This window comes from Oryzias latipes, chromosome 24, assembly GCF_002234675.1.
Source record: "Oryzias latipes chromosome 24, ASM223467v1".
Lineage (NCBI taxonomy): Eukaryota > Metazoa > Chordata > Actinopteri > Beloniformes > Adrianichthyidae > Oryzias > Oryzias latipes.
Genome location: NC_019882.2, coordinates 9,115,142 through 9,127,341, shown reverse-complemented (window position 1 = coordinate 9,127,341; position 12,200 = coordinate 9,115,142). Strand labels below are relative to the sequence as shown.

The window sequence follows — 12,200 nt, the reverse complement described above, 5'->3', positions numbered from 1 at the left end:
TTTTTAAGAATACTTTTTGCTTCTTGTAGAGCCACTTGAAGTATTAAAAATATGTAAAATTGTAGCTTTATTTGTTCAAGCTCTCTCCAACCATTCTTTTCCTAACTGCACAGCTGAAAGGAGGAGGTGCTGCTACTGAGAAGATTAGTTTTACAACAAGTGTCGATTCCCTTGATCATGGGTGAGGCCTCACACCTTTTCAGACATGAAAGGTCCAGCAGGAGCTCCACTGACAGCTGTCTGTGCCAAATTACAAGAGTAATTTATTTTTAATAGATGACAGCCATAAAACAGCTGTTTTAAGGACAGTGAATTTGTTTTAATACAGTTCTGACTCAAAGTGTAAAAACAATCAATTGAAAATTACATTTTTGTAGAATTTTTGATAGGAAATGTGATTTCCAAATGAGAGTTTAAATGATGCAGGCATTCTGATCTGATCTTTGGTCTATATTTGACCTCTAGTCTTAGGACACACGCGGGTCTGAGTTGCCGGGTTGGTGTGAACAGCTCAGGTACAGCAGAATCCTTCATTAGTCAGATCGCATCAAACTGACAACTGTTGTTCTGCAGACTTTAAAGAGTAATTTCCCACAAAGGGAATCTAATTATTTTTCTTTCTATCACATTACCTTACTGCGTAGCCTTATTCGCACCACAGTGACAAGGAACGACGTCCTTCAAGAAGGCGCTTTGGCACTTGCGGGGTTCTTTGAACTTCTGTCGCCTTAGCTGTGAACCCATAAACCTCCACGGTTTCTATATAAATACGCTTGGGCAAAATCACTTTACCAGCCTGGTATTCGTTCTGAGCACGGCCGTCTGGATTTCTGACATGGACGTGGAAGCTGAAATCCTGTCTGAGTGGAAATGCCTGCTGAGCCCCTCTGGAGAATTTTCAGAGCTTCAACACCAAGCCGCCTCTCCTCAGTCCCAAATGGATTCCACGTGCTCCTCACCCGAGATGAGCTATCCTAACAGGCGTCGGGACATAAAGGATTTCTCCTCCTTGGACTTCTCGGAGCGCGAAGTGGCTTCAACGGCGCAAAGATCAAGCAAGTCCAAAATGTCCACCAAACGACGCATGAAGGCCAGTGAGAGGGAGAAGATGCGGATGAGAAGTCTGGCAGAGGCTCTCCACCAGCTGCGCGACTACCTTCCACCGGATTACAACCAGAGAGGCCAGCCCCTGACCAAGATCCAGACACTGAAATATACAATTGAATACATAAACAAGCTTTCAGACGTCCTGGGCCGTGCGTAAAAGGGCGCAGTTTGAACAGTTTTTACGCACAGGAGGAGGGAAGGGAACGACAGCATAAGGATCCCTTCAGAAATCAGTTTATCTTGGCCTTAGTGTTCATAGCCAAGCAACATCTGTTTTTCTCTTGTTTTGTCATATTAGTGGCATAAATATGTAACAAATTTGCTTGAATAAGTGACATGCTTGGATTAGTAAAGACAGTATTAGACGTAGTATTTAAAATGCAAGTATACATGTATATTTTTAAAGTATTTTTTACATTATGATGTTCTTTATATATGACTTTTTAATCTTTATCAGTGTTTTAGATTTCATATTTTTTAGAACTGTTGCATGATTTTAAAGTCTGCGTTTGTTTGCTTACTAAAACTTATTGCTTTGTGTGTTGGAGAGTTTTTACATTATATTATATCTTTAATAAATAGTTTTAAATGCTGTTAAAGAAATCTAAAGTTCACAATTTGATGTTGATCTCTGTCTTCGATTGCAGTTGAACTTGTGATCCAAATAAAACGTGACAGAAGTCTGTGGTTTTACGTCATCACGCTCCGCCAATCACAAAGAGGATACGGGCGTGGCTACAGTCTAATGTCTTCTTACAAAGAAATCCCAGCTCTGTTTGTTTGATGGAGCCGCCATTTCAAAGCATCAAGATATTGCTTGAAATTTTCTAAATTTTGATTTTATATTTTTCTAGTTCTTTTTAGTAGCAGTAAGACTGCGAATACATTTTTTTAATCTACCTCATTTGCATTTTTCCCCGAATGTAAGTCGTTGCTGCTTTTTATTTTGAAATTGCATAATAGAAACTAGCGTTTCGTGGCTTCATTGTTAACATTTTAAGTAACGCCAGTCTTGTATTTTTATAATATTTATTAATTTAGTTAAGGGGTGTCATAATCTTATCGGTAAATCATGGAATCAAAAAAGTAAATAACGTGAATATATATTAATTACAAAATAAATTCCCAGAGGGCCTTTCAGGCTGTTGCTCCACACAGTTTGCCAAACACATTTTTTTAAAAATTATATATAATAAATCATTTCATTTTTCTGTCTCGTGGATGTAGATCACATTTACGAGCTTGACGGATTAAAAGTGGAATGTTTTCATGATGCTCTGAAGCTCATGAGGTTTTTAGTTTGAAAATATCTTAAGTATTTCCGCTTTCTGATCCATCACCGTATACAGTTAAAATGCATCATACACAACCGCATATTAATTCCCCCCCATGAATACAAATAAATAAATAAATTGCTCATTAAGACTATTTTAGATGACAGTGATTTTATAAAAAATAATTAATTATTTTTTACAGCATATTTGATGTGCGCTCACAAAACATGCAGTAATGTTATTTTGTCAACAAAAACAAACAAACAAAACCAAAAATAAATGGGTTTTGTCCTTGGAGAATTACACAAATTAAATTTGAGACAAAAATATTGTTAGCATCAGTTCATAACTCATCAAGTATTGGGTCTTGTTTTATTGCCTTCTTCTAATTATAGGTTACATATTCTTTATGCATCTAGCTTTTTAATGAAAAAAAATAGATGAGACAATTAGTGCACAAGAGCTTAACCACACACAGATGTGAGGCAGCTTCCACCTTAAGCCCATATCTTCACTTGTTTTTTGTCCTTAAATCTAAAGCAACTTTATTTTTGTTCTCCTCAAAAGAATTATAGTCATTCTGCTTCTCCGATGCATCAATCTGCCAAATTTTTGTTTTCCTTTTTTTAGTCTTGTTTCAAAGACAAAATACATTTTTTTGCTACAGAAAAATGTATTTTTTAATCAACATGAGGGTTTTCTTTTTCTAGTCACTAAATGTAGTTTTTCTGGAAAAACCTCAGGTTTTACAGATGTTATACAGATGCCATACAGATGTTAAGTAAATGTAATTTGTTCTTGCATGTGTACATTCTTTTATTCTAGATGAATGCTGACACAGAAAAGAACACTACAGGAAATTTTAAAACTACAAAGGAGGAATTGGAGACATCGGCAGCTAATACTTTTTCACGGTCTGTCCCATTCCCATGTATTTTGAATTCCAAATTGTTACTTTAGATTGGTGAATAAGTTATTCCTTGTTTTCTTATAATTGTAAATATAAAGTGATATGATTAAATCTAATGTTTTCCTATATAAGAGTGTTGTATTATACTAAAATTGGTGAAATGGTCTTAGTTTCTTCCTTTTTTTCCTCAGGGGTCATGGCTTCAGAGGTCGAGGTCGAGGGGGGCGCATGGGGCGAGGCAGCATGCGTGGGGGGCGAGGAGTGATCAAAGGTTTTGGACCGCCTGGACGTGGGAGGGGACGAGGAAAAGACGGGGCCGTGAATGGATTTGGCTCCATGAGGTGCTCTTTTTGCCAGATATGTATAATTCTGAGCAAAAGCTGAGAACGTTTTTAGGAAAGTCACCAGGAATTAGTTTTTTAAGTTGTTATCTAAGAGGCTTTGGAAAGAAGCTAAAGTCCAGATGGCTTTTGAAAAATAAATGGCTTTGGAACCATCCTAGATGAATGAGACTCTTCAGACATATGTTGAGCAGTAACACATTAAAGATGTCACATTGTTATTATCAAGTCCAGAAGTAGTTTGTGTGGTTTTTCTCCAGATTCTTCATTAGTAACTTTCTTTTTCAGATGTTGACACTCTGTTCTCTTATTCCTGCAGAGGAATGGGAAGGATGCGGCCATACCCAGACATGAGGGGCTGTAGAGGTCGGGGGGGACCTGTGGGTATGGGTCCTCCTTTTCCCCCTCCTCCTCCTCCTCCTCCCATGCACCTCAGAGGCCCTTTGCCTCCCATGCCTAGGTAAACTTGGTTTACAAACACATGAAAAAGTTTTTTAAAGACCAACTCCAATGAAAATTGTGTTTTTGGTGTCTTTCACATATTTTTGTGGCATTTTTCTCATGACTGAGAAAGAAAATTAGGCTTAAAATTGCAATTTCTGAGTATTTCTGTGTTCATATCATTGTAAATCAGGAACAGATGAAAATGTGTTTGGAAAAAGCCTGTGACAATTCAATTCAATTTTTTTCAATTCAATTTTATTTGTATAGCCCAAAATCACAACAACAGTCGTCTCGATGGGCTTCGAAGTAAAACATGAACTCAAAAGGATCACGAATACAAAGAGTTCAATAGGAAAATACTAAAATGAACTAACAAACTGACTAAGCTATACTGGCATCCCTGCCCTTAGACCCCCCTTCGCGGTAAGGAAAAACTCCTAAAAAAACGGATTCCGGAAAAAACGAAGAAACCTCCGGGGTGCCCACATGAAGGAGGGATCCTTCCCCAGGACGGACAGGCTCTAACTCTTAGAGAAGAATTAACTTATCTCACTATACAACTACATATATAAAGTCTGGCAGACAAGCTTCATCCAGACGGAGTTGGGGGGACAGTCAGGGGAGCGAGTCGAGCCTGAGACAGGAACCACAGCCAGGTGTAGGAGCAGGAGCAGAGACGAGGTACTCGGTCAGGTACAGAGCAGAGACGAGCCAAAGACGAGCCAGAGGCAGGATCCACAGCCAGGTGTAAGAGCGAGAGCAAAGGCGAGGTAAAAGGTCAGGAACTGGAGCACGGATGAGCCAACTGGAATCTGGAAGCACTCCCACTCCCCAGGAGGGGAGAGAGAAAGAGTGACAATACATGAATCGCACTGCGAGCGAAGTGTTCTTATTGGATGGTAAGGGACCATGAGGTCTTTAATATAGGACGAGGCCATTCCATGTAAGGCCTTATAGGTTAACAGGAGGATCTTGAACTTGATTCTAGAATCAACTGGGAGCCAGTGAAGCGTAACCAACACAGGAGTGATGTGATCTCTTCTGCTAGTTCCAGCTAACAATCTAGCTGCTGCATTCTGAACAAGCTGGAGACTTCTTCAGGAACTCTTAGGAAACGCTGCTAACAAGGAGTTACAGTAATCCAGCCTAGACGTAACAAATTCATGGATGAGTTTTTCAGCATCACTCTTAGAAAGTATATTTCTGATCTTAGCAATATTCCGCAGGTGAAAAAAGGCAGTTCTACACGCCTGAGCTATGCGTGCCTTAAATGATAAATCCTGGTCAAATAAAACCCCAAAGTTTCTAACTGTGAAATTGGAGGCTATACTTACGCCATCCAAGGAGACTATCTGAGCAGACAGAGCATCTCTGAAGTTTTAAGGACCTAGTATAATGACCTCAGTTTTTTCTGGGTTCAAGAGGAGAACAGTGACGTAAGCACCACAAGCTCCCTGCTCCGCTTCATTCTGATGCATCCACTTGGAGAGAAATAGATCCATGTACGTCTTAGTTTTCCTCGTCTGATAGCTCGGATATTGTTTGCCCTTTTTGTTGCAACACTAATCTTAGGTTGGGGTTGTGAAGGGCTTTAAGATTGCGGGAGAAAATGTAAACAACAGTCCATCTACATAAATGGCCTTAGAAATTGACAAAAGTTTTTCAATTTTGCCTAAAGAGAGCATAATCATAATTCAAATACAACTGGGAACGCTTGGAAAGTAGATCAAAATATGATTGGAGACAGACTGTAACTAGTAGTTTATTTTCACTTATATGCACAAAAACTGTGCAAAAAGCAAATTTGTTTGTGTTTGTAGGCATGGACCCCGTCCTCCGCCTCCTCCTTGTTTTCCTGGTTTTAGAGGTCCCCCGCCCCTCCCAGGAGGGATGCGACCTGCCAGACCTCCGCGCCCTTTCCATCCACGTGGCCCGAGAGGGTAAGTGGTCCGTTTCAGTTTTGTCAATCTTTTTCTTTTAGTTAGAAACTCAAATAATAAACAAAAGCAGGAATTTTCTCCTCCGTTTACCTTTGATTTCTCTGAATTACAAGTACTTTTTTTTCAGAGTTTCCTCTTAGATGAAAGAAATTGTATTTAAACTTTTAACAAAATGTAATGTCAGTTGATGAAATAAAATAGTTTTACTTAAAGCTGAAGCTCATAAAGACACTTGTAACATTTAAAAAGGCATCACACTTGTAACTTAAAGGTAAGCTGACATCATTGCACTTATCATAGTGTGCCCCCTACTGGCCAAAGCCTAGAGTCCAACGTGTGATCTTATCCTTTTACGCAGCTACCACAAAGGACCGGTCCCTCCTCCTCTGCCTCCCCCCTTACCTGGCCCACGCCAGAGGTGGCCAGGCCCCCGACGCTTTTTACACAGCCTGCCCCCCCAAAAAAATCTATAAATAGGCACCCGCTATTGTAAAAGGAGCCCTAAAGGGGTGCAGAGAATGAAACATCCCTGAATACACATAGATTTTCATAAAATAGTCTGTGACCAAATGCTCCTGGAATTGTCAACAGAAAATCAGGACATGTAAAGACAACAATAAAACAGATTTTTTGTTCACAATTTGAACATTGTAAAGGCCTTCTCTGAGTCTGTAAAATGTTTTTGGTTGACTCTGTTTAGGAAAATATTAATGCAGGATGTGAACTCTTAAATGGGGGGGGGGGGGGGGGGGGGGCAGTTATGTTCCAGACAGTCAATGTTCTGTGCTTCTTGTTACAGTCACCCTGTTGGCCTTAAGAGGTTTTTTTTCCCCTGATTTTCTAAACGGATCAAAATATGGGGGACTTTGTCTGTTTTAAGGATAAGATGGGGGGTAAAGACATAAAGAAATAAATCAGTGCACTGGGAGCCCTCACATTGTGCTGTTAATTCATTTCCTACACCGTGCAGCTCCTTAATCGTTCCTTTTGTTACAAGAATAACGTTATCTATGTCACTAAGTAGTGCAAATATATTGTTAAACGCTTGTCAAGTGATGAAATATCAGTTTTGTCAAGTATTAAATTCTATATCTTTCATGTGCAGCTATGAGTAAATAAATGTGTCTCCAGCAGTTTGTCTACCAAAATTTACAGTAAATGGATAATATTCTCTTTATATATTTACTGTACACTGCAGTTTTATTTAATATAAGTCTCCATTGAATCAACATTTTGCTGTGTTTAGTTCTTGGAAGTGTTACCTGTTCACTGTAATTTACGTCATTTCTGTGAATCTGTGAATGTGTGTTTCACAAGGAATTGGAGGTAGACTTGACAGACAATAAAAGTAAAAAATAAATGATTTCTTTTTCCTTTTTCTTTCCTGTCAACCAAGTCTCAGAGTTGTCATTAATTTTGCATAACATGTGGAACAGAATGGAACAGCATCAGTGGCGAGAGCTTAAATATTGGAGATCAAACCATTTGTTGTACCTGATTAAAAGAAACTTAATAGATATTCCCTCGTTGAGTCTTTTTAAATTTTTAATAATGTGAAAAAACAGCTCAAAAATCATTAATTTTGTTAACTTCCTTGTATTGTTTTTCATTTTTATTCCTAATTATTTTCTAATTAGGTGTAAGATTAAAGTGGAGACAAGTCGTTCGGGGTAAAAACAAAATTCCATTCAATTTCAAAATATGACGACGTCTCTGAATTCCCTTTACTGTGTAACCAACTGCTGCTGTAGAGAAATCAGACCAACAGTCCCTTGAGCCTTTGCAGTCCCTGTTTGTATCTCCCTGTTGTCGATTACAACAGACTGACTGGTGTTGTCTCCTGAAGGGGGGCACTCAGTACAGTGAACCTCCCGGCCCCTGGGACCCCGGTCCTCCCTCACACCTCTCTCCTCCTTCATGAATGACATCTGGTTCAGGTCTTCGCTTGAAAAAAGGTGAGCACCCTGATGTGTCTTTGTTCCTGTCTGAAATCAGGAGATTCTCTTTCAGGAACGAAGGTGGAACGGCTACAGGCTAAGCAGCAACAGGATGAGGAGGATTATTAGGTACATTCATCTTTCAAATATTGATAGCAGTGCTTTTGTCAAGAAAAACAAAGGTGCAAATCATTTAAAATTGACACTTATCATTAGTTAATTTTTTGTGTAGAAGTGGAAAAGTTGTCAATGTAACCTATTTTATACATTGTTCAACACTGAAATCAAGATTGATTCCTTCTTTCAGTAAGAAATGCAAGTAGTTTTTTAGGCTTTGTAAAGGAATTACGATGTAACCAGTGAGGGTTTTTGTGAATTTGGACCAAAATAAAAACTCTGAAGAATACAGAAATGTCTTAAGAGGTAAGGATCTTTTTAGCTTGGATTTCATTATGTCTTAAAAGGAAGCTACTAAATTTTGCATTGATAATGTGATAACAGTTGTTTAGAGGGAAAGATTACCTTACTAAATTCCTGAATGATCAACGATGGGATGGATTAGCTCTCATCTGGTATGGATACAGTCACATGGTATTTCAGCATCTATTGTTAATGTGCTTTTTTATAGGAAAAGGTCATTTAAAAATCATGCAAATTTTGACAATTTAATAAAAGAAAAAAGTACGAGCTTGTGTGTCTTTTTTCCCCCCATACTACTGACATTATGCAAGTTTCCTTTTATGTTCTTATTAAAAATGAAATAAGCTATTTGGATGAGCAGCAAAACTTTTTCATAAATAAACCTTTAAAGTCCATTTTACCCTGAACAGAAAACTTTCAAAGATCCAAAGCAGTTATTCTGCTATAAATACTATTGTTAGGTCAAGAAGGAGGACAGTCCTGGTTTAGAATAACAACACAAGCCAGTTATGGATTAAATTGATCAGTTTACTTGCAAGCACAGAGTATTGGGACCCCACTGGTGTTTAACAGAACACACAAAAGGACAGAAACGTTTCTACTGGCTGGGCTCATCAGTGGGTTGGGACTTCCACATGGGTTCAAGGATGTGGTCTGGTATCTTTTCCATGGCCGTCTGATGGTGAGAAGCGAACAAACAGGAGTGACTGATCTTTCATGGCTCAAATGACAGATTCTGACTCCGACCTCACAGAACCTTACCTTTGTCACCTTCATGGCTAAACCTTCTGGGAGATTCCTCTGTATGTATTCAAGATACACTTGTGCCGTGCAACCTGTGATATGCGATAGCTACAAAAAAGATCAAATCCAGTGAATAGATGCATGAAATGTTTTACCGTAACCTTTCAAAGTGAGTATCCCACCTCAATATGTCGATAGTGTGTTCTCATCTCGTACTGAACCCTGTGTTTTTTGAAGATGTGCACAGACTTCAGGAGTGTCAGCCTATCTATGTCCATTGGTGGTTCGAACCTGTTTGAGAGGAAAAAGATGACGCAACTTAAAAACTAGAATATAATGTCACAACGCTGTGCATTTGCCAACTAGACTCACACTTTGTTAACATTGATGCCCAGCTCCTTAGCTGCCAGAGTGGCAAAGAACTCATAGCTGTCGAGGACCGCTCTGTCATGGCCCTTCACCAAAATCCCAACTCTCTGGAAAAGCGTGTCTGGTTCCTCTGTGACCGTGATCTGGGAGGGAAACACAGTCAGTGACCTCATGAAACTGCAAACCGTAGAGCTGCAAAAGGAATACTGATGGACAAATCATAGCCAGCGGGTGATTTACTTTACAAAACAAAATGCAGTATATGTAATTATTTTTTAGATGGTGGATACTCACTGCTGAGGGTGTTGATGCAAAAGCTGAGGTATGAAAGTAAGTGCTGGGTGTCTGTGATTGATGAAACCTGCAAAAGAAGAACTGCTTCAGAGATAAAAACAATAAAAAACTTGAGATATTTTCAAAATGATCCCCCAAAAAACCCCAATAGATGGAGGACAGAATTACAGCACGAATGAACATGACTGATATATGAAATAATACCCGGAACTTCTTTGCTTATATCTTACCGGTTTATACTGCATTTTCCGTGAACGGCACTGGTACCTAAACCTCTCTAAAACAAGCAAATGATTTGAATGATCTCAGACAACAAATAACAGCATTTCCACCACATCTGATCTGGGTTTTATCTCGCTGCAAACACGAGTGACATGTCCTAAAAGACTACATTCATTCCACATTTTTAAGATTTTATATTTGAAACCTGGTTTAAAATGATTTACAGAAGAGGACCAAACGAACTTACCAATTGTGAAATGTCTCTAGTTAACCTTAGACAAGCAAACAGTTGTCTCTGGGCAGCCATGACTGCTGCCATGTCTTGAGGGAGGTGAAAAAGGAAACGTTTAGTCTCTACTGCCGCCTGGTGGTCGGAGGAATGAATGGCAGCTCATTTGTAATAAGAAAAAACATCAAAGGCGGATGGGAATCAGACAAGCTGCTTTAAATATAAAACCAACTAGAAGTAAAGTTATCATTACGAATAATTATTTGATTAATAGTTAAAAAAAGTAATTAGGGAAAAAACCCACTCAAGTACGGATAAAAAATGAGAGTAAAGTTAAGTTATAGTGTACATTTTCAGAAGAAGACAGAAAATAAATCAAAGTACGAATTATGGTATTTAAAAATATTAAAATAAAATGTTGAATAAAGCAATAAAGCGCCCTTTTTTGCATTCATTTGGTGAAAATAAAGCCATTTTAAATTTACAGAAGAAATTGGAATGACTGATATTTCTGATGGCAAATTTAAAGTGATTAAAATATAAAGGATAATATTTTATGCTTGATAAACTAATATTAAAATTTAGCCATTATCATTAAACAGAAATAAAATTGACAAAAAAATCAAAAGCAGCAATGAAACCTCATTGATGAATGTTTTAGAGTTTACAGGTTGTTAGTAGGGTTTTATAGTTTTGACTTAGTTCAAATTTGCTATACCTTACATGTTCTCAATAGTCTTTTTATGTTCGGTCATTTCAGTTTTTCTTTATTTTTTCCTCATTTTGGTGGAATAAATGTATACATGAATGTATTCTTTTCAACTTGCTAACTTCCTTTAAAGGTTTTGCACACTGGCATTCTATTGCTTTTTTTCATTGTTTTTGTTTCTTTGCGTTATTTGACCCCTTAAAATTCCAAATATGGTTATATATTTATATACGCGTTTGGGTTTTTAAGCTGTTCACGCTATTTAAAACTTTTCTTTTCTAAAATGTGGAGGTAAGTAGGTGATCTTTTAATCCATTGCTTGACTGCTCACTGGAATCTCTCCTATTTGGATCATTCCGCAGTTTGGTGTTAAAGTAATTAGTCGTTTCTGTGGTTTTGTGTGTATTTTATTTGTAAACGTCAGCTTGGATCGTTGCAGTTATTGTTTCTGTTGATTAAGTCAAGGGTGCGTCACGTGCTGGTCACGTGACGGAGGGCTCGGGCCCTGCCTGTCTGTGTTCAGTCGCTCAGGCGGAGGAAGCGGGAAGGTAAGCTGCTCAGCGTCCGCTCGTGATTCCTTGCTTTTGTTAACGAAAAGGCGGGACTATAAAGCACACTCTGCGAGAAAAAAAACTGTTCCTATTTAATTGTACGAAACAGATGTACGACAATATAAAAGAAACGTAAGAATAAATCGGAGGCTAATGTGTTAGCTGTAGTAGTTTTAGCCGGCCGCGGATGGACGGAGGCAGCCTCCGAGGATGGAGCTCCGAATTCTGCCTGCGGTAGTTCAGTCAGCTCGCTCGCTGTCTCTGATTTATGCTCTGTGGCATATTTGGCGTTAAATTGGTTTATTTCAGAGCACCTAGGCTGTGTTAGTCCCTCGCTGTGAAACGTGTAGATTTAGTTGGGTGAGGTTAATCCCGCAGTTGGATTGTTTTGGTTTTTGGAGCCAGCTCCCCTTTATTATCCAGGTTTCCAGTTAGCTAAAGCTAGCAGGCGGCTCACGGTGATTGATGTCCTGGCATCATCACACGAACTTGTCTATAATGTCAGATTTAATTTTGAAATAAGAGCTAAAAACGCAGGCTAATGTGTTCCAACTTGTGGATTATTTATTTTAATTATTTGGTGTAATCTTTTCTGAAATTCTGACAGCTGGAAGGATTTTAAGAAGACACGCATAAATAAAGAGCTTTAGCATCACGACTCACGAGTTAAATAGTCAAAAAGTATAAATAAAACAAAATCACAGAACAT

General features: G+C 38.5%; 3 protein-coding genes across 4 annotated transcripts; 2 read left to right on the top strand and 1 right to left on the bottom strand.

The window, feature by feature from the left end:
• Positions 1-835: 835 nt before the first annotated feature.
• LOC101164270 (mesogenin-1) lies at positions 836-1,264 on the top strand. Its single transcript, XM_004083508.3, has one exon. It carries the CDS (start codon positions 836-838, stop codon positions 1,262-1,264), a length of 429 nt encoding a protein of 142 aa, XP_004083556.1.
• A 462-nt stretch (positions 1,265-1,726) lies between these two features.
• Positions 1,727-8,654, top strand: LOC101163782 (WAS/WASL-interacting protein family member 1). Of its 2 annotated transcripts, none has more exons than XM_011491646.3 (6): positions 1,727-2,030; positions 3,207-3,295; positions 3,483-3,632; positions 3,952-4,092; positions 5,897-6,016; positions 7,863-8,654. In XM_011491646.3, the coding sequence occupies exons 2-6, from the start codon at positions 3,207-3,209 to the stop codon at positions 7,939-7,941; spliced, it is 579 nt and encodes a 192-aa protein (XP_011489948.1). In that variant the 5' UTR covers positions 1,727-2,030; the 3' UTR covers positions 7,942-8,654. The 2 variants fall into 2 exon arrangements, with proteins under 2 accessions (XP_011489948.1, XP_004083554.1); XM_004083506.4 differs by lacking the exon at positions 7,863-8,654 and adding an exon at positions 6,375-6,764 and having other exon boundaries at positions 1,731-2,030.
• Positions 8,655-8,880: 226 nt separating this feature from the next.
• mrps10 (mitochondrial ribosomal protein S10) lies at positions 8,881-10,384 on the bottom strand. The gene is made up of 7 exons (XM_004083505.4): positions 10,250-10,384; positions 10,011-10,057; positions 9,781-9,847; positions 9,490-9,629; positions 9,300-9,408; positions 9,136-9,225; positions 8,881-9,049 (listed from the first exon to the last, which is right to left on the bottom strand). Exons 1-7 carry the CDS (start codon positions 10,319-10,321, stop codon positions 8,972-8,974), a joined length of 603 nt encoding a protein of 200 aa, XP_004083553.1. The 5' UTR covers positions 10,322-10,384; the 3' UTR covers positions 8,881-8,971.
• Positions 10,385-12,200: the final 1,816 nt, after the last annotated feature.

What these genes read in the sequence shown, in the direction of transcription:
- LOC101164270 (XM_004083508.3), top strand. Translation starts at nt 836, where the DNA reads ATGGACGTGGAAGCTGAAATCCTGTCTGAGTGGAAATGCCTGCTGAGC.
- LOC101163782 (XM_004083506.4), top strand. Translation starts at nt 3,207, where the DNA reads ATGAATGCTGACACAGAAAAGAACACTACAGGAAATTTTAAAACTACA. An exon ending in GCAGCTAATACTTTTTCACG is followed by an intron (nt 3,296 to 3,482) that starts GTCTGTCCCATT and finishes TTTTTTCCTCAG; the next exon opens with GGGTCATGGCTTCAGAGGTC. An exon ending in CCTTTGCCTCCCATGCCTAG is followed by an intron (nt 4,093 to 5,896) that starts GTAAACTTGGTT and finishes TTGTGTTTGTAG; the next exon opens with GCATGGACCCCGTCCTCCGC.
- mrps10 (XM_004083505.4), bottom strand. Translation starts at nt 10,321, where the DNA reads ATGGCAGCAGTCATGGCTGCCCAGAGACAACTGTTTGCTTGTCTAAGG. An exon ending in GGCATCAATGTTAACAAAGT is followed by an intron (nt 9,409 to 9,489) that starts GTGAGTCTAGTT and finishes CCTCTCAAACAG; the next exon opens with GTTCGAACCACCAATGGACA. An exon ending in CACACTATCGACATATTGAG is followed by an intron (nt 9,226 to 9,299) that starts GTGGGATACTCA and finishes TCTTTTTTGTAG; the next exon opens with CTATCGCATATCACAGGTTG.